Source organism: Lathamus discolor, chromosome 6 (assembly GCF_037157495.1).
Source record: "Lathamus discolor isolate bLatDis1 chromosome 6, bLatDis1.hap1, whole genome shotgun sequence".
NCBI lineage: Eukaryota > Metazoa > Chordata > Aves > Psittaciformes > Psittacidae > Lathamus > Lathamus discolor.
Window position 1 is genome coordinate 20688265 of NC_088889.1, and position 21552 is coordinate 20709816.

The window sequence follows — 21552 nt, forward strand, 5'->3', positions numbered from 1 at the left end:
TTTGAAAAGCGCCAGACAAGGATGTTGGGTGGAATTTGAATTTAACAGCAGGCATTAAAAAAAAAAAAAAAAAGGTTGAGAAATGTGGTTTTTAAAGTGAAGCTGCATTTTTAAATAACCAGCAGTAACAAAAGCAAGTGAACCATCTCAATTATCACCAACAGACAGACCCAGAACAACCATGGATGCATAGCTGTGGCTCAAAGACATGAACAGTTTGTGAAATGTATTATATGGAAACTTGATACTTGTGGTTGAATAGGATTTGTTTTCAGAGATGATATCTTCAGTGCAGTTGCTACCATCTACTAGAGTTCTCCTCTGTGCCTTGGAAACCTCCTGAACTCCAGACTAATCTTCCAAACCTGACATTCAAGCTTGTTTTGAAAGAATTACCTCTCCAGTCTCAGAAGAAAAAATAAACCCAGCCCCTCTTAACTCCTTTGCCAACTATTCCATACCATGGCAATTCTGAAACACTCTTGTGCTGTCTTCAGTTGTAGTCCACACGTGTTAATTATGGCGTAGTTACCAACCACCATGTGACTGCAATGATCCTCAGAAGGATGAAGGTAATTGCATGTGCAGAGCCACACACAGAGATTGTGGTCTGCCAGGGAAGAAGAATAAGCATAAAGACTCACCCGTTTCGGAAGTACAGGGCAATTTTTGCATCACGTAATAGGCATCTGATGGAATACTAAAACAGAGCTGTGCTGGGGAGATGTCAAAGCATAAAACCTCTCTGCAGAGAGAAACACTTCTTAAAGGACACACACCCCTCTAAAAGTTTTGTTACAGTCTCCTCATGTCGGCTGGCACTCTGTCCAGCCTCAGAAGGCATCATTCATTTTTGGTTTTAAACATTCCCTCTTAGCATGTGGTACTGGCTTATTTTAAATGCAGGATTTGGGACTTGAAGCACCACTGCTGTAATTATACCTATCTATTTCTTTAACCTATGGAAGATCGCTGCAATCTTCCAGGTTTACCTCCCTGAGATGTACTTGCCAGCAGAGAATGAAGCTGCTTACCAGGTTGTTGGGTATTTTCATGGAGGAAATATGCCCTAAATAATGCCAGTTTAACAGTTCTCATACACTTAAAAATGAGATGTTTGGAATCCTGTGTTCCTCTTTGGTTGAATACATTCACATCTTTGCTATGAAACATACAGCTGTATCCACTGCTTCTTTATGAGCCTGTTACAAACCAGTGACATGACGGTGCAAAACAGTATTTACTTTCTGTTTTACCAAGAAGTAATTCCTTCAGACATAAAGATGTAACATAAAATCTTTTAATATACTGAGCAATTTCATTAAAGTTTCTGTAAAGAAAGCAGAATACTGTATGAAATACAAAAGCATTTAAAACATGCCAGGGAATTTCAGTGGGAAGGTAACAAATTATGTGAGCCACGGGCCTGTACTACACATTAAAAGTGTTGGCTGAGACATGAAACAACCACAGAAACATTTTTATATAATATAAGAGATATTTTTTCAAGAATTCCAGAGCAAGCATGTACTCCTTTCTGATTAATATTTGCAACTTTTAAAAAATGCAAATACACAAAACAAACAAAACCCATAAAAAGGCATATGTCATTTCTAATGACTGAAATACATCATTTCCAGGTAGAATTCAAGCACCACAGTTCCTTCCACAGAACACCTCCCAGTAAAGCACAGCCAAGAACTGCCTGAGAGATTAAACACCAGGAAAGCTCTACACAGCAGAGATCCCCGCTTTCAGGATGTTACCTCTTCCTGCTTTTGAGGGAGCTCTTGTGAACTCTCACTCTCTTCTGCACAGAAGACGCGATCTTCATAGACGCCTTCTTTGCGAGGGCCCTTTCAGCAGCGCCGGGTTTCCATAGCAGCAGCTGCGCATCCTCTCCGCCCGTCAGCAGAGACTCATCTGTCAGGTTCCAGCAGAAAGAGCGAACAGGAGCAGAGTGTCCTCTGCAAAGGGTACCCACCAGGGTCAGGCCATCGGTGCTGCAGCTCATGAGGTGAATGTTTCCTCTGGACGTTCCCCCAATAAGGAAGAGTTTGTCTGCCTTTTCGTGGTACAAGCCACCTACCAGGTAATGTAAGCTGTTGTTTTCAGGATGGACTGCCTCTCTGACATCTACAACATGCAATAGTGTTATTGGGTCTTCAGTATCTAGCTGAGCTATGTCCCACCAACAAAATCCCTCATCATGTGTCACGCAGTAGACCTGTTCATAATCTTTCCCAGACCAGCCAATAAAACTTACTGATGAATCTGAATTGCAAGTTGATATCAAAGCATCATCTTCATTATCCTTGTTAATGTCAAACACATTAACCAACCCATCGGTTGACCCAGAAACTACCAAATTGGGTTTGACAGGATGAAAGCAAATTTTAGTGATATCATCATTGTGACTTTCAGAGTAGACTCCCAAGGGTTCTTTACTTGTGCTGGCGCAGTTAGCAACACCTCTTGCATCCCAAAACACCAGAAATGTGTCCTTTTCGACTTTTTCTGTTCCAGCACAAAGTATGGTATCACTGCAGTTGACATCAAAACTGATGAGAACGTTGGAAGGATAGCCATGGAATACCTGCACAGCTTTCTGAGTTGATAAACGAATATCCCAACACTTCACTGTACCATCACTGCACGCTGAAAACACTGTGCTGTCACACGTGTGTGCAAATCGGACTCCATTAAGTATCCCAGGATGGTTACTGTACTCCCGCAGGAAGCTTAATGTTTCCCTGTTATAGACCCTAATTGACTTATTGGAACATGAAACTGCCACAAAGCGACTGCTTTCAGATTGAGCTGGTTTGGAAACATCTATATCCAGCAAGTAAGCAGGCTCCTCAAGTAGCGTAGAACGTTTTGCTATGCTTAGACTAGCAAGCTGCTCCTCAATCTTCTCCACTGCTGTCATCTCAAATGCTGTTCCTAATGTTGTCAGAAACCTGTGACAAATACAAACCAAGGTGAGTTTTAATTATAGCATTCTTAAATAATACTAGCTTTAAAAATGTGTAAAAAAACATCCTGCACAGAAATGATGCGTGAAGTCAAAACTTAATTATCCCAATGTCCTACACACTACCACTTCATTTACAGAACCACAGAACTGGAAAGGGCTCCTCAAGTTAAGGAGTTCAGCCTCTTGTGACTGTAAGCACTACATCATAACCCCCCCGAAAGATCCAACAGTCTGTCTGCAAATCCTGTGAAAGCCACTTTGCTAAATTCGCTTTATTTTTTTTATAAAGTGATGTTCTCCACACGTGGAAAGAAAATGAAGTCATCACCACGACCTGAGGAGGTGCCCTAAGAAGCTGCTTAGAGGCACAGCCCACAAATAGCTGCTTCAATACAACTGCAGGAGACTTCTTGAGAGAACTTTTCTGCTGAGGGATGTGCAAAGGGTAGGCAGACAATGAGACCAAAATTACATAACAACTACTGCCTGAAATGGCCAGATGAGATAAATTTTACAAGTATTTAGGTGCCCAATGACGCCCATGAACCCGTGTCAGCATACCACAGACCACCTGAACAGGCTACATGACATCAGTGGAATTCACTGGAGTTAAGCACCTTTGCCTTTTTCATCAATTCTCCCAAGATCCTAAATGGTTTTTGAGCCTCCTACAAAACCACATAATTCTGGCTCTTCGTGCAACTGATAAAAATCTCCCCTTCAGAGGCAATTCTCCTCTAGCACAATTGAACCCTCCTAGAAACCCAAAAAGAAAAAACAGGGGGAGTTCTCTCCTGTAACACAAAGGCAAATTCAATTCTGCCATTGCAGTAAAGGCTTTCAGCAATTCAGAGTCAACCCCCCCCCCCAAAACTGAAGAATTGAAATATGAAAGAGATATTTGCATTCATACACAATACATGGTTTTAGTGAGTTCACAAGCCACAACATTTTGTAAAGGAAGCTGCGGTGGAGTACCCTAAGTAAGCACAATCATCCACGTGAATGACTCCTGTTAAAATTACAGGTTCAATTAGATTACTCTCTTGTGTTAAACCCCCTCCCCCTGAACACTGAGGGAACCACAGCATGTTCTAGGGGGTCAACACCCCCATGACCTCCCACTGGTACAGACTGCTATGACAAAACTGCATTCTGCTGTATGGTTGGTTTTTTTCCTTCAAGGTGCTGCTTGTACTTTCAGGGTTTTGCTTTCCCTCCTCCCCTTTGGTACACATAAATATTCACAACAGCGTGTGACAAACGAGCAAATTCTTAAAAACAGCTTAAGTAGGCACACTCAATTCCCAAGTCACAAATAATCTCACTAAGCTATTTTCTTCAGTAACATCCTGACAACGAGGTCCTCAGGTTAATCTTCAAATCAAGGCAACCTTTCAGAGCACATCTACAAGTAATTTTTGCCATGAAACGCAGACATCCTGTGGAAACTTCTTTCCCCTCTGAAGAGAAGTTCAACGTGTTTTCTGGCATTAGCCTGCGCAGAATCCTACCCACAAAGCTCGCTCCTTACTTGCTTTTCTGGGTATGTCCTCAAATGGTACACGCTTTTACTAGAGCTATTACATAAAGCAAACTGTTCTGAAAGACCTTGTGCCACAATGCTTAAGCACAAAACTGTTGAACTCCCATGCAAAATAGTAATCTAAATTTAAGAAATAAAATATTTTAACATTATCTATAAGAACAACTTCTACGTAGTCCAATTTACTGAAGAATTGCAATGGAAGTTTCAATTTAAATAATATCTCAAAAGCATGTGCTTGAAGGTGGAGAAAGAAGCCTTCATAAACCAGCTATCCTGCAGTGCTACAGTTACTAACAAAAAATGGGTTCTCTCTGTAAACTTTTTGTAAGAAAAATGTACTTTTCCAGACTGACCTGAATTTCAGGCTCTAAATATTCAGACTTTTTATGCTCAAAAGGCCAAGTAAACTCAAACAGACATGTTCCTGACAAACATCATCCATTTGGAAAGCAAGCTGCAGTTGTTTAAATATTACTGACTTTGATAGAGAATATTATTCAATAAGCTGTTTCTGCAACATTCATGTCGGAGCTTTTACTGCTGGGGAGAGGAAGGGAGGGAGCTCTACAAGTACCCAGAAGTTGTAAAAAGCCAGAGCCTGCAAAAGCATGTTCATTCAGATTTAATAATATTTTCTGGGAAATAAAATTAGCCCTAGATAGCTCTCATGCTTTACCCCTGAATGACATCAGTACAGCTATTCTGAAATACCAGAAAATACTGTTCATGTTTCCAGACAGATGTGCAATTTATACCATCAGGAAGCTGGAGGGTACAGTTTTCAATTCAATTCCACTGCAACAACTAAGGAGGCTTAAAATTGCATTTGATGGCAGCCAGGTTTTTGCTCAAAACTCAGTAAAATGTCTGCCCTAGTAAGAAAGTCTTCAGACTCCTACGAAATTGTGACTGAAGGTTATATAAACAATTCATGCTCAGACTTCAGGGTGTAGCTGCCAGCCCTTCCTTTTCAGGAGGGGAAGTCACTGTTGTATTTTGATGGGAAAATTTAAATGGCAGGAATAGGATCTGTGTTAAATTTATGAGACAAATAGGAAACAATGGTCTTCCAAACACAATAGAAGATAACTAAGCACTGGACCAAAGCCACTTACAAAGCACATAGTGCTCTGCACCACAGAAGTGAAGCACTTTTAGTTGAGCACTCCTTAACTTCAACAACACAACTGTTTTGTTTCTGCCACAAAGAACCCTTTGAAACTTGACATATTTTGGATATAGCACCACAGCCAGTTGCAATGATCAATAATGAAAACTGCTCATGTTAACATGACAAACTGGCTGACATAAAGACCCTGGAGGGCACAGACAGCTTGCTCTTGAACTGTTGCAGTCTCAGAAGAGATCACAGACAGCACTGGCCCAAATCCTTCTCTTTCCCCAGGTTACCTCCTTTGCTCAGAATGTGAGGTAGTTGATTTAAATTCAGGTACTTGGTTTATTCCAGCTCACAGTGGCCTACGGTCTTAATCTAGTCTCAAAACAGACAAAACCCAGGTGATAAGGTCCCAGGAAAACACTACCACTGGGATGACACATATGTATCTGGCTGAAGGTGTCTGGCTATGGCCAGTCACTTGTGTTTGAAACAGGAGTGCAGTCCCATCCTCAGAGATCACCATTCCTGGTATGTAACAGCTACATCTCATCTGCATTCACATGTGTACCCCCTGAGCAAGGCAAAGCCACCTTTTACAAATTAACCCAGAAACTTCGGTGTTACTGTATCTAGTCCTCTGGAGCTACATTCATGTGATCTATTCTATGAACTAACTTTAGTGACATGCAACCCCTGCACATCTTGATACCACAACAACCAGGAACAACAACCTTCTTGAAGAACACTCACAACTCATTACATCTTGGGAACTCAGTGTGAATACAGCAGTCTAAAATAACCTAAAATATTTTGACCCCCAAGGGTCCTTTTAAAAAGAAAGAAGCTGGATTTTTCAGAATAGAAGGCATGAAGTGGAAGAGATGAAAAAGAGGCAGGACGGGATTTTCAGATGCTTTGTTACACATTTCTCACTAGTTGAGTGTGGAAACAACCACACAGCAAGACTAGAAGCAAACAGGCAGCAGTGCCAAAAGCCACCCTTTTCAATGACAGAGAAATGAGAGGTAAGCACTCATCTGCACAAACTCAACACTCAGTGTTGTCCCAGCATATAGCACTGTGCTCTTTGTGCAGTGTTCTAAATGCTGCAGTCTCAACTCAAGCCAACAGACTCATGAGTCCTCTTCAATCCAGAGGTTTTAAAAACATAAATGAGCAATTTGTCAGTTATTTTCCTTCTCGTGTTACTGGTGTACACAATATGCTGCCAGATTGCATGGCTCTCATTTCCAAAAGGGAATGTCAGCTAAACAACATACAGAAACACAAAATTACCTCTCTGAAAAATACCATTGAAAATGTGAAAGAAATGGAACTTTCTCAAAGATTTAATCAGTAACATGAGAGTAACTTATGAGTAGGAGGGTAGAAACACTGATAAAAATGAACACAACCTGTAGTTTTGGCAATCTTCTCTGCAGAGGTCAAATACCAAAATTAGCAAGGGATTTGAACAGCAGTAGATGAAATCTTGCACTGTTCTTTCCAACTATAAACAATACAAACAGACCCTCCCTTCATTCTCACTATTATTAAAAGTTCAAGAACAAACCTGGAGCTCTGGGCAGGGGAAAGCCGTTCATGCATGCAACATTACATGTGGTTTGCATTTTAAAACAAACATGAAAAGTGCGAGGTTGGCTGAGAATGCATTAGTACGCTGCACTTCACTAATGCAAAACGCCCATAGAGACCTCTCCTCACTGGCATCACTTCCCAACAGAAGATGGATCAGCCAAATGATCTAAGCACTGAGGAGAAGCACAGAACACTCATCAGGCATGCAGAATTTCTGCAGGATACAAACTCCTATAGCTGATTTTGTCTTTTACCAAGAGAGAGGATAAGGTGTTTTTCCAGTATTCCCACAAAGCCATTTTAAGGCAAAAAGAATAGCATTTAGTCTATCAAACAGGAATAGAATAACATGTGTGAGAGGCTACATTGAGGTGCACTGACAAGATGTAAACTGCCAACAGAATTATTTCATTCCTTCAAATCAGTTACATCTAGTTTCCAAGTCTAAGGCACAACTCCACCTGATTTTGCATTTGCAGAAGAGAGAAAAATATTGTATCAAGAAAGGATAAAAAAGACAAAACACTGCCACAAAGTCTATGGGAAGAGCAAAAAAACCAGGTCTATCAAACTGTCTGCCTTCCATGAAATCAATTCCTACCCTCCCACCAGTATGGACCTTGGGGATACAATCCTGTTCAGCAATGGAAAGAAGTGCTGTAAGGGAAGAGAGAGAACCCAGTAAATGGTTCTAAATAATAGTATTGGTTAGAAGGATAAAAATAAGAGTCAGAGCTAGGAGAGAGCAAAGTTGGAAATTCACGGGTGCCCAGTGCTTTGGGGGTCAACAATTAAAAAAACTAAAAGAAACTACAACTTCTGTGTGCTCATTTTTGGGGCATAAGCAAGGTGTTCATGTCAATACAGAAACAAGACTTCTTTTTGAGTATTACACCAGACATCCATGGAGAGAGAGCACAAAAACAACTTTTGGATTTGACCAAGTGCAGTTTTAAATGCATAAATCATAAAAGCAATGCATTAAATATTTTAATCAAAGGAAAATTTTAAACATTGGGGTTTGGCGTAAGATTTTGCATTTCAAGTAGAAAGACCTTTCTACTTTCTACTCCACACTGTGGAGGTAGGCGAGATTCAGAAAATTTAGTCATGACTTCAGGTCCACGTTGCCACGAATTAACATTCAAGCTTGAGTAACCGAAAGCCCACTGGTATAAATTCATGAACCAAAGAGATGGTAAAGAGCTGCAAAGGAACCAGACAACAAGCCATCCTAAACAAACCAATGTACAATTTAAAAACTCAAATAAGCCAGAAAACACCATACAAAGCTAAAAAATGCTCAAGTTACTAATTTTGGCTTCAAATTTAAGCCAAAATTACTAAAATCTGATGCCCAGATAGCTAAACTACCTTCTCTTGCGCAGTTCAGGAGACCCTAACATGAAACATGGTTTCTAAATACCCTAAGAAGCATTATTTCATCATTATTTCAAACACTTTTGAGAATTACATTTTTCAATCTTCTCTTTTCATCCAATTCCATTCTAATGACACAGACCTACTAACAGAGGAGCAGGAAAGTCAGTTCTGTCAGGCTGATGACATGAGCAGATGGATTCAACTGAGATCCGTCTTGCGATGGGGAGGTTTCCTAATAGTGCCCTCACCAGGCAGAGGATGTTACTGCCTCCAGGTGTTGATGAGGTGATCATCCAATAAAGGAGACTGCAAAGTAGTAAGAGGATAAGAGATGCTCTATTTTACTCTCATGGCAAATCTCAGATCAAGCTGACAGAAGCTGCAGCAGAAGCAATCCTATTTTATAAAGGCAGATCTGAAAGAGTCCCAGGCAAAGGTTCAATTACAGCAAGAAATACCGTAATCAGGACATTTTCTGCTACATTCTATATATTCTCATTTATTTTTGTAAAGGATACTGTATTTAAAAACCCTCTGCTCGTCTATGTCTAAATTGCACACTCACAGCCTCTGAACAGGTGAACAACAAACTGCATCCTCAGGTAGGTTCTAGAAAACAGACAGGACCTGCCAGGAAAACTGGCCTAGCACTGGGCCTTGGCTTTTGCACTGGAGCAAGTCTCTGAGATGGGGGTCAAATATGAGGTTTGTGCCTACTGCTCCCCCTTCTCCGCTCTCCTCCCAGGTACAGACAGTGCTTAACCTTTACTCCAGCCCAGCACCTTAAACAACATATGGGGTGAAGCATCCAGATCACCCGCTAAAAGAAGGGTAAGCATCTTCCAGGGAAGGCACGGCTAGTTCTATGACACAGCCTCTTTCTTCAGTAGCCACCTCCTCCTGTGAAGGGACACAGGATATTGGCTAACACCCCCACGAGGAATGGAAGGTGCATCATGTGCACACCCAACCACTCCAGAAGACTTCACTCTCCAAGTGCTGTGCAAACATCAATGCTCCCAATTCCAGCAGATACTAGGTAACTCAGAGCTTCAGGACACAGCAGCACCTCTGTTGTCCTGGTGCGTGCCTGTAATGTAACCATGGCTATTCAGCCAACCCGCTGCAAAACATTAAGAGAATCCAAGTATCAGCTTCTGCATTTGTGCTTATCTCATCAGACCACAGTGACCACAGAAAAGTCACTTCCCTTCTCTTGTGAGCACCTCCCACCATAGACACCATATTGACATTACTTTTTGTAACCACAGACACAGGAGACAAGATAAAGAACTATTCAGTCTCCTAATTATGTACAGACAGCAATGGCTGGAAAGCAAATGTACAGGGTACAATGTTATACTGCATATAGTAATAAGTTTACCTCCATTCACATTTCCACAATATAGCAGATAGGAGAAGGTTCAGACCTTTCTCTGAACTATTCCTCATATGCCTCCACACTAACAGCATTTTCTGTTGTTAAAAGGTCAAACAGCTTGTTGTTTGACTTGGCACTAGAGCTATGCACCAACATGGCCACCTCACAGATAAGGAAAAGAGAAATAAAGCTATTAACCCGAGTCCATTTGAACTAGAGCCTGGCCTACGAACACTTACTAGTCCTTATTCTGGCAGAACAGCTTACCGAGTAACTCCCAGCAAGATGCAGCATTCAGTCACTGAAACAAAGACAATATATGCCTAACTGGTAATGCCTGTGTACACAAACACTACAAAGTACAGTCAGCTGCAGACTTCTGAAAGGAAAAGCCTTGCTCTGAACATCTACACTGCAAGATAAAATGCAGAAGTCCGGGTAGCACTGTAATGCGCTTGCAAATTCCACAATCAAAAAACGCTTTGATGTCCTTTCAAGTTTGGGATTACAAAAAAAGAATCCAAGAGCAATGAGTTTCAGAGCCATTTTAAGATGAACAAAACCACGACTGAATGGGCAACCCCAGTGATCCACCCTACAGAGAAAGGTGAAAGGAAAAAACTGCTTATGCGGCTGTATGAATAATATAGTGACTCTGTAATAACACCATTTATTTCCTCCAATGTAGACACTGCTTCTTCGTACCAACATACTCTTACTAAACTAACTGGAAATAATGAAGAAGATTCTTCCCAAATGTCAATAAGTTTGTTGAAATTCTTCCAAAGAATTTGTTTCTACACCACAGGAAGCCTGGGAAATTTCAGCCTAAATTTAGCAGCAACCATAATAAAAGAATATAAAGAAACCCAGCTACAGCAGGAAAAATAGCTCCTACTACCACACATAGGTGCCAAAATACCTATAATGAGATCAAATGTTTTGTTTACCAGAATACTTTAGAAATTCTTTCACAACAGTAATTTAGCTTAAGTACATTTTGTTACCAGAGCTCATTCTTCAAAACATAAGACTATTATGTTTTCAAGACTCTTTTCTTAAAAACCCAAGCTTAAATCAGTTGCTGCAGTTCTCATCTTCACTAGGGATGGTGCCGGTGATCTGATAAGAAGATATTCTTATACATGCGCAGCACCAGGATATCTGTGTGCTTGGCAACTGTTAACACTACTACAGCATTACTGCTTAAGCCATTCTCTGCAGTTCCAGATGTATTGCACAGGTACAAACATCTGCCAAGCATAAGCAGAGGAAACAGATTCTCCTTAATTTCCTCATTTGCTTCCCCAGGAACATGCAGATCGCTAAGGTATCTTTGCCAGTCACATCCTACAATATCCTTTTTATATATGTTGTACCCTGTTTGATTTTTTTATTTCAGCAGTTGCTGCCTGTATGTAACTGGGAGACTGATTAGTTCTGTATCTTCTCCTATGCTTGTGGTTACACATATATGTATATATATTTTTAGCCAATCCAGATCATCACCACATCAGGGTAATTTGTCAGACCCTTTCCAGTATCAAAGCAACAGGAGAAGCTGGAGATCCTTGTGTGCCTATGACAGTTAACAGACTATCAATTTCTAAAACATGCTCTTTGTGCATAGCCTGACAGTTGGAGGCTCTGCTGAATCCTCATCATGTCCTAGGCTCAATTTCCAATACTTTAGAGGCAACAAAAGGAAAATATGTCATCAAAGTGAAAACAGCAGCGTGGGAGAGGCTGAAATAAAGGGATTTAGAGCTATGTTGACTCTATGCTGCTCAAAAGAATGTACTTTAAAGTCTCCACAAAAGATGCCAAGGCATCATGTATGTGCACAATGTACCCATGCAAGGCGCTCTCTTCAGCTCTTTGTTTTCGGGAGCCTTTAGGCAGTGTTTACACTTGAGCCATACACGGACTCCTGTATAGCTTCACCAATGCCATGCACAGATTTAAAAAAAAAAAAAGAAATCATTTTTCCCTTTCTGTAACACCCAAGTGCACAGTGATTTTCCACCGCACTGCACGGGAAGTTCATGTTCAACTGGTTTTTCACAATGAGAACTAGGACACAGTTGCAAGAAATAGAATCACGAAAGGGAAGGACAAAAGAGCAAGCGTGTAGATATTGATACTCTACCACTACTGTATGCAGCAACAAGCCAACCCCTGCCGGCAAAGGACAACAAAAACTATATGCTTTCATTAGTACCCACAAACCCGTAAGACGTGGGTGGGGAATTTGTTTTTCTGAGATCCACAAAGACTTTTCCAGTCTCTTCAGCAGATGGCATTGCCCAAAACAAGGCAAGGGCCAAAAACAAAGTCAAGAGCTTTATGCATTTTAATAACCCTGCTCTCAAGCCATGATGGTTCTCAATGCTTTAGTCAATCTGTATTTTGCAGGGTCATAGCAGGTTAAAAGCAGGGCTCTTTGCTGAAGCCAACATCTTGACAAGTAAACCATAATCAAGTGCAGAGGAGGATGGGTTAGATGATCCAGGTAATGGACTGTTTATTTTACAAGTAGCTGGGATTCTTTGCCTTGTATAGCTTGGCAAAGACAGAGACTGAGAGGGGACACGATTGCTATCTTCAAAACATCAAAGGCATAAATGCTGAGAAGGGAGGGGAGCCACTCAAGAACAATACTGGCACAACAGTTTAAGAGTATAAACTGACCATAAATAAAATTTAGAGCAGAAATTATAAAGTTTATCTTTCAAAGCAGTTTCCAATTACAACAGTGGGGGGAAAAAACCTTGACTATCTTCATCTACTTTTATAACCTTGTCAACCTGGCACCCACAACTGCCCTTGCACAGCAAAGAACACAAATAGGAAGGCAGACTGAAAAACAAGCAACTATGAGATAAGCTGGCTCATCATTTTTTCCTGAAAGATACCACATCACCAGACAGACAATAGCAAGACACAACATTTGCTCACTGCGTAGTTTCAGAAGCAGGATAAGACAGTAGTAAGAAGGGGTTATATATGTGCACAAAGAGGATGCAACTTCCAGATTATGGCGGCTTCCCCTCTCCATGCCCCTGAAATTGTCGGGATAAAAGGTGAAGGATTTACACGGTGCTCCTCCAAGCAGCTACAGCTTTTTACAAAGGCTGTTGCGCGGAAAATGCAATGCCTCCGTCTCAAGCTTGACTATTTATCATAGAATATCAGGTTGGAAGGGACCTCAAGGATCATCTGGTCCAACATTTCAAGTCACTTCTGCAGTGCCTGCACCTCTCCGAGCAACACAAACGTGCCATCAGCGCGGCAGAGGACACATGCACCGTCAGTCACTCGGAGAGCAGGAGGTGACATGGTGACTGACGGACAGCAGCTGCTATTGCGCATCCAGCCCACTTGATGGCACTAACGACCACCGCTCCAGAAGAGCTCGCTCACTCCTCCAAGAGCTGCAGTCTCAGATCTAGACCCCACAATTCAGAGAGAGCACTTACTCTTTTTATTTCATCTATATATTCATTCGCTAATTTTCATCGGTTCTTAAAAGCTAATTGTCTCCTTAACAGAGTGGCATTCAAGGAAGGAAAAACTGCATTTACAGTGCAAAGCACAGGAAATCAGTGAAGTACTGTAAAGAATGTTGTTAAAGGTAGCAGCATTTTTTATTTCCTTTGAAAAGCCTCAGTTCCTCAAATCTGACTATTAATCACAGATCATAGCCTTTACTTAGAACTGTCTAGCACCAAAACCTGGAAAATAAAACCAAACCCAAATTTAACTACATTGCAACTTTTTCTTGTGCTCTGTCAAAGAGACCAAAAAAAAAGTTACACACACTTCTTTCAAGTCTCATTTTTGTGAATTCAATTCAGAGCTTTTGATCTTTTAGACTTCACGAGGATGCAAGATGTTACCCTTGCATTTCCATGCAATGCACACAGAAGCACGCAGGAACAACTGACTGGTGTGTTGGTGTTTGCTCTTGAAGCATCCAGGAAGCACAAAGCCCAGAAATGCCCATCACTAAATTTTCCCAGAGAAGAGGCAAGAGGGGAGATGACACCAAACCAAATCCAACAACTAAAAAACCCTTCCTCTCTCACTCTGTTACCTCATGTCTGGCTGCTATGAACATTCCTCAACCAAGAACATCCAGTACATGTTCATGGTAGTAGCTGCCCAAGACATTAAACCACTAGAATTAATTTTTCCTTACATGTTTTTCCCCCTTTCAAAACCAGGCCGTGTATCTCCTTAAATACACTGACAGACATTGAATGAACTAAAATCAACTTCACTTACCTCAAGAAAAATCCTCCACAAACCATACACAAAACCTGAGTAAGTCAAGTTTGCTAGTAAGAGCTGTATGTTTCTAAACAAGAATTCTTGCTTTCGCAGCCATCTGCTTGTTCCTTCTGATTCCACAACGGAAAAATAATAATTCCAGCTCTTACAGTCATTCCCATGGCAACAAACATTGAGAAATGCTCATTACAAAAAGATTATTGAGGAGTGATCAATACCTGAAGCTTCCTAGTCTAGGTCCTGCCAGCAAATAGCTCCATCTAGCAAGCAGTTCGCCAATTTTAGTTAAACGCCAGGTTATCTTGTCACCAACGTAACTGCTTACCAATTGTACAGCACTTTTTTTTTTTTAACAAGAAGCTGAGCAATGGTTTTGCCTTGAAATAATAAGCACAGTGAGAAAAAGAAAGATCACAAGAGTCACAGCTGGCTGCAGAGAGAGTTACAAGTGAAAAGTTACTAATCAACTAAAAAAGTAAAGAAAAAAGAGGAAGATTCTGCTGAAGAAAAAAAAAAAAGCTTGCAAGAAAGATGGTTAACCACACAGGAAAAAAAAAGTTATTTTAAAGCTGATTTTTTAAAATTAATTAGTTTAATCCAGCGTAAGAACGATGAGTAGTTTAGTACAGATAAGATAAGATTCAGTTGCTATATTAAACAAAGGATTTCCAGAACCCTTTAGGTTTGATTTTTCATTCAACTTTCATTTAGGTATGAAACTACAGAATTAGAGAAAGATAGCAAATGCCCTTATAAAGCCACTGCGAGGTCTTAGATAAAAGAAGTCTCAAAGAGTAAAAAACAGTGACTAAGAGGTTTTAAAATACTTAAGTTCCTCTCTGTTGGAATTTTTAGTCTGAAGGTAAACATTAAGGTCACCTCAAAAAATTTTCAGCAATATAATTAAGGCAATTAAAAAATAATAACAACAACCTAAGAATAACAATCTGTAAGAAGGGCCTTTGGATTAATCTGAAAGGGGAGATAAATTCATGTAAAGTCTGTAAAGGGTAAAAGCAACAGTACAGATGGTTTATCTTGCAAAGGAGCTCAGACTAGGTAATGCAACAGTCCTCCTGGACCTTAAATAATGAACAGAATGAAAACATATCAGACTGAACAGTTTTTAAGAAAATATTAATGTGAACTTGTTCCAATGCACAGCTGCACCTGCTGCTGCTACTTACAAAATGTCTGGATTCTCAAGAATCCTATAAGGCCTAGAAACAGGACAGAAAACATATTCTGGGCTGAGACCTTCAGAACAGCCTAAGCAAATTTTTCACTATTTGTCCTGCAACTTCAGCATGATCTTTTCAGTGCCTTAGATTGGCTTTACTTTCTTCTTTCAGTGAGCTGTCCATCCCCATCTCCTGCTTTGTTCTCAAATATTTAGGTGCAACTTGCATCAAAGTATCTGCGAAGGCAAAAATACATCATAGAAACAACTCATCCAAACTACCAAAATTTAATCTGAAGGCAACATTTCTATGACTTAATCTGAAGGCAGTTTGGGTTGGAAGGGACCTTAAAGTTCACCTAGTTCCAACTCCCTGTCATGGTCAGGGACATCTTCCACTAAACCAAGTTGCTCCAAGCCCCGTCCAGTCCTTTTTTACAGTATCTCATCTAAGCCTATGCTCTTTCAAGTTAAAGCCATCTCCCCTTGTCCTATTCACAGAATCACAGAATCCCAAGGGTTGGAAGGGACCTAAAAAGATCATCTAGTCCAACCCCCCTGCAAGAGCAGGGTAACCTACAGTACATCACACAGGAACTTGTCCAGGCGGGCCTTGAATATCTCCAGTGTAGGAGACTCCACAACCCCCCTGGGCAACCTGTTCCAGTGCTCTGTCACTCTTACAGTAAAGATTTCTTGTAGGCTCCTGGAAAAGAGCCTGGATGTCTGTTCTTAGGAAGCTCATATAACACACTCTCATCAGTCATGACCACCACCAAGTTCCTCCACATGTATTTAACTAATCAGCCCTAAATTAAATGCTTCTTTACAGACTGCACAGAGCACGTCCCAGCTCTACATGCTGACTGCACCAGCCCAACAAACCAACAAACCATGCTTCTGCCAGATCTGAACCAGCAGTTTGGTTTGTAGGTGCAAAATGCTGCAGTAGAACTGTTGTTCCCCAGGGCTTCAACAGTTGCAAGCTGGAGTGAGAGAACGATCTGAGGACAGCTTGGAGGAGAAGAAAGGGGAAGGAAAAGGTGTCAGGAAGAAATAAGAGGGGAAAATGCACCAGCAAGAATTTATTTAAGTCTTCTTTAAAGGAAAAGAGACGGTATGGGAACATGAGAATGTTAAGAGCTAAGGGAGAACTGGACAATGGGTCAGGCTAATGTCTGAAGAGGGCAAAGGCGCATTTTAAGAGAACCTTCCTAAATCCACACAGCTACAGACAAGTCACTCTTTTCCTGCCTATGTCCTCCATTGTCCAGCTTGCTCCTAAATTGCTTGCAAGTCACAAAGCACACTCATCTCCAAAACCTGGCCTTGCCAAATCTCAATACTCTTTTTTCATGTCTGGTGTGGAACCCACTATCAGACTTATCATCTCACAGGAGAAGTGAACCCACATAGAAATCTTTTCATTCACCAATTAAAGCCAAGCCCTGAAGTCCACACAGGTGACTTTACATCAAGCATGGCTCATCTATATGGTAGCGCTGATTTCCTTCTGCTTTGTTTTGTTTTCTTTCCCCCAGAGGAGTTCAGAAATCACATTATTTGTATAGTCACAGTAAAAGCATGTCAAAGCTGTAGAACCCAGCACGGAAGTGCTGACAGTACGTAACAACAATGTGCTTTTACAGGAGACCTCCTACAGTCAGGTACAGAGCAGATACTAGGGCTGCACAGCAAAGGACTCTTGTGCCCAAGACTGATACAGAGAAAGAAAGAACAATTTTAAAAAAATCATACTTAGGCCATTTAAAAATCTACCTGAACGTCATCAATCAGCCCACGTACAGCAGAACTGGCAAAAAAATAAGATAAATGTTTCCAAGAAGTCTGAAGACACACAAGAAACAGTCAGGCCCCACATCATTCTCTATGTATGCAGAGGCTGCTGAGGAGTCCTAGGCCCACCTTTGGGCCGTTCCTTGACCCCATAAAAACATACCTGGAGGAAGATGCAAATAGCTACCATAGTCTTAAACTCCAAACAAGCAGGAAAGAACACATAAACTTTAAACAAGCATTATATAAGATTAGCACCTGGAAAGCAATCCTTGGGATACACACAAACAGAAACCTTTTCAGTTACTCTACTGACAATGCCCAGTTATCTTACAGGAGCTGTTCCGCACACACGCTTCATAGAATCTGACCATATCTCTCAAATAGGAACCTGTTTAAAATACTAGGAAATAAAAGGCATTAATATAGCTTAGCTCTGAGAACAGAGTTTTCACAGACCCAGAAAGCAGCATACTAACAAAAGACCTTGCATCTCTGCATTCTTCCAAATATGCAACACATTTCTAGGGAAAATGGGTTTGCAATTATTGTAACCATTTGCAATTATTGTAGAACTGTAACTAAGGTGAGTCAGCAACATAGCACAGCACTGACAATTCCACTCCTCTATCTTGTAGGAAGAAGTTAATTCTCCAGCATAGCATATTTTGAAATACCTATTGCTTATATCATTTAAGGATACATGTATTACAGCTTTAGCAGGAGTTCCTCTGGGTTTTGGCTCAAAAACATGAAAAAGTTTCTTTCCACTTTTTCCCAGCAAACAACAAAACAAAAAAACCAAACCAAACCTTTTATTTCTCATTCTGCCCTTTTCCAGATTTTCTGGTTTTACTTTAAAACTATTTTTGTTTTAAAACTGTTTTTGCTTAAACTAGTTAAAACTTGGTTAAAACTAGCTTTGTTTAAGACTATTTCTGTTTAAAACTATTACTATTGTTAAAAAAGATCCCATCTTCACAACACCTACACTGGTGCTTACCAGCATAACTGCTTACTAAACATGCATTATCTGTCAATACAGGTTCTAACTCTAACACTGGCAGCCCGTAAGTGGCCAGTCACAACCCTCATCAGATGTGCCTATCCAAATTACCAATACACTGACCCAAATCCTCACACCAGGCTCAATCCTCAATTCTCTCGCAGACACAGCATCAAAGCTAGGAAGGGTGACGAGGCCAGTGCCAACCCTCCACCTGCTCTGCCCCCTGTCCAGCGTGCTTTGAGAGCACTGTTACTGGTTTTAAGGCTCCAGGCATCACTGAGTAACCGCATAAACTCACAGCGAAAGTTGAGTGCTTTTGTTCAAGCTTCACCAGCAACACAGACAGCATCACAATCAGGCAAGCACGAGACGCCACAGTTCAGCCTAAAGGAAAGAGAAAAACCACCGGTGAGGTACTGAACTCCAGGAACCCCCCTTTTCGCCTCCCCACCGCACAGGGCACGACGTACGCCAAGAGATGTCCATCCCTGGGCACAGGGACACCTCTGCGCGCTCGCTCTCCCACCCCGAACCACCCTCCACGGGCAACCCTTATCCTCCCCTGCCCAAACCATACCAAGCCCACAGGAACCAGAGTCCCCCACGCCCCACAAAGGCTCCCACCCAACCCGGCTCCCGGCAGAGAGGATCCTCCTCGGAAGCACACTCCCCTCGCCCTCCTCACAGCAAACACTGCCCTACCCCGGCAGCCCTTCCCCAATACCCCCACCGCGGACCTACCCCTCCGCACCCCTCCCCTCGACGGCTCTGCTCCACACAGCCGGCTGCCGCCCCGCCTCCAGAACCTTCCCCCGCCACCCCATTGGCTGCTCCCGTCGCTTCGCCAGCGGCCATCTTCCCTCTTCGGCGGAGGGAGAGGAAGTTACGTCGGGAAGTGGCGTGCTGCCAGGAGGCGGAAGGGGCGGTGCAACCTCTCCACCTCCACCACTGCATTGGCTGCTGGCCGCGGCGCCGTGCGGCGCCATCATGGGCCCGTCCAAGGGGGCAGGCGTGCGGTGGCCTGTGGAGCGGAGCTGCTCTCCTCCGGCATCGCAGGGATGCTTGCTGGGAGCAACCCAAACAAAAAGAGGGGACAGGAGAGCCGCTGAGGTTTGCTTTTCCTGGCATTGCCCCAGGCCCGTCTTTTTATCAACTAAAGTTCAAAATAGTATTTTTTCCCCGCGTTTTACTTGCGGTTTAAGAAGCTAGCACATACAGGTTATTAGAGAAAGGACCGCATGCTTCACACGCGATTCTTCTTTTTCTTTAAGGCTGCTCAAAGTGTTGGGATTCAGAATCTCGCGTTCTGCTTTTAATTCCCTGTGCGGCACTCAGGTTTGGCTCCAGCTGCAGAGTACTGCATTACTCCATGATCTTGGCCGTTAATGAATAGACAAATCCGTACCTTTATTTTTGTACCGGTTAAAATCAGATTTGTAGTCTTTTCTGATTAGTGCTGTAAGTTGTTGTAATAATACCGGTATCAAAAATACACTCTTTCAAGATAAATGTTTAAACAATGCTTTCATTAGCTTAGTTTCCACTGCCATTTTTAAAATTAAAATCTAAACATTTGAGCTGTTTTTCTGACAAGATAAAAAGCTTTATCTAAGCCCAGTAATGTGGTCAAATCATATGGATAATAATGACAGAACATTATAAAAACAAATGTTGTACCTCCGTTTAATGTCCTTACCTGTGACATGTCATGAAAACAGAAAGTTCATCAAAAGATACTTCAAAGTACCGACAGTTTCAGTTGCCTGTCACTAGTAGCGTGCAAATGTGTAATTAAAAGTCGTACTCCAGCGTAACTACTGTTATTTTTATTACTGCAGCTATTTATGTACCTCTGGCACAATAATCTTTCTATGAATAGAGAATACACTTCTCTGTCATCACTGCAACACCATGAGATCATCAGCTTGGCTTGTATTTTACAGATGGCTTGGTGATTCACCTTGATTTCAGCTCAAAGTCTGCCTCTAAATAGTTAGGACAGAGACTAGATCGCCTGTTTGTAATTATGGAGTCACAGCAGCTGCTTAGCCAAGCAGGTATCGCAGGGGATAGACGAGTTTACCAGCTGCCACAAAGAGGAGGTCTTTCTCGTTTAATTTTGCTTCCTAACAGTTATTTTGGGGACCATTTTGTTTCTGCATGGTACACTGAAGATAGGAAAATCTCTAAGCACATGACAGCAAAGACCCAAATTACATGCATATTATTTTCAAAGTAAATACCTTCTGCCATTGTGGTGAAGCCAGGTCTTGCTGAAGTCTGTCACCCAGGATTAGTCACTGCTCACATTAGCGAGAGCTGTTCTGAAACTGTAAAAACAGGATGTGTATGATTTCACTGAAGACAATATTTACTTTGGCACAATATACATTATAATAATGTCAATATTCTAATGAGAAATATTTTTAGTTAATTTTTAATCTTGAGTTTCCTGGGATAGTTTATGTTGCCACAAATGCAACAAATACCTTCTGTTCATTGTTCACAAAGTAAAAACAGCTGCAAGATCAACTGGAACAACACAGCTCTACTGCCACAGATTTAGTATTCAGTACTCCCAGATGGATCCAGCTATATTAACAGAAAGTACAATTACTTGATAGCACACCCATGCTGCTGAGTCACTGCATCTATGAGGTAGAAGTGCATCTGTAAAGTTTACAAAAGTAGTTCCATGACAGTTGCTCCAAAGATCGCTTGTAACTCGAAAGTCATTTACAGACATCACTCAAAACACAAGACATCTTCAGAAAGGAATCTTTATGATCCCCACCCTAAAAAGAAGCAAAGTAGTCTAAACAGATCTGAGTTTTAATGTCATGTCTCCAGGACTAAGGTCAGGTGCTCGAACAGCAAGTCCTCTAGAGTGAGAATTTTTTTGCTGTTTGCATAATACCACAACTGTTGTGACACAACTGTCCCCGAGTTGCTGAAAGCAGCTTGAGCACTGCCAGGGATGGGGCAGCACTGCTTTTCTGGGTGACCTGTGCCAGTGCCTCACCACTCTCACAATAAAGAATTTCTTCCTTATGTCTAATCTAAATCTCTCCTCTTGTCAGTTTAAAGCCATTCCCCCTTTTCCTGTCACTACATGCTCTTGTGAAGTGTCACTCTCCAGATTTCGTGTTGGCCCCTTTAGATACTGGAAAGGTGCTCTAAGATCTCCCCAGAGCCTTCTCCAGGCTGAACAATGCCAACTCTCATCCTGTCTCCATAGAAGAGGTGCTTCAGCCCTCTGAG

At 41.6% G+C, this 21552-nt stretch overlaps 1 protein-coding gene across 5 annotated transcripts; it reads right to left on the bottom strand.

Moving 5' to 3' along the window:
* Positions 1–1284: 1284 nt before the first annotated feature.
* WDR89 (WD repeat domain 89) lies at positions 1285–20972 on the bottom strand. 5 transcript variants are annotated; one of them, XM_065685569.1, is made up of 4 exons: positions 20921–20972; positions 20535–20621; positions 18590–18675; positions 1285–2963 (listed from the first exon to the last, which is right to left on the bottom strand). In XM_065685569.1, exon 4 carries the CDS (start codon positions 2930–2932, stop codon positions 1763–1765), a length of 1170 nt encoding a protein of 389 aa, XP_065541641.1. In that variant the 5' UTR covers positions 2933–2963; positions 18590–18675; positions 20535–20621; positions 20921–20972; the 3' UTR covers positions 1285–1762. The 5 variants fall into 5 exon arrangements, with proteins under 5 accessions (XP_065541641.1, XP_065541644.1, XP_065541645.1 ...); XM_065685572.1 differs by lacking the exons at positions 20535–20621; positions 20921–20972 and adding an exon at positions 19033–19114; XM_065685573.1 differs by lacking the exons at positions 20535–20621; positions 20921–20972 and adding an exon at positions 18869–18922.
* Positions 20973–21552: the final 580 nt, after the last annotated feature.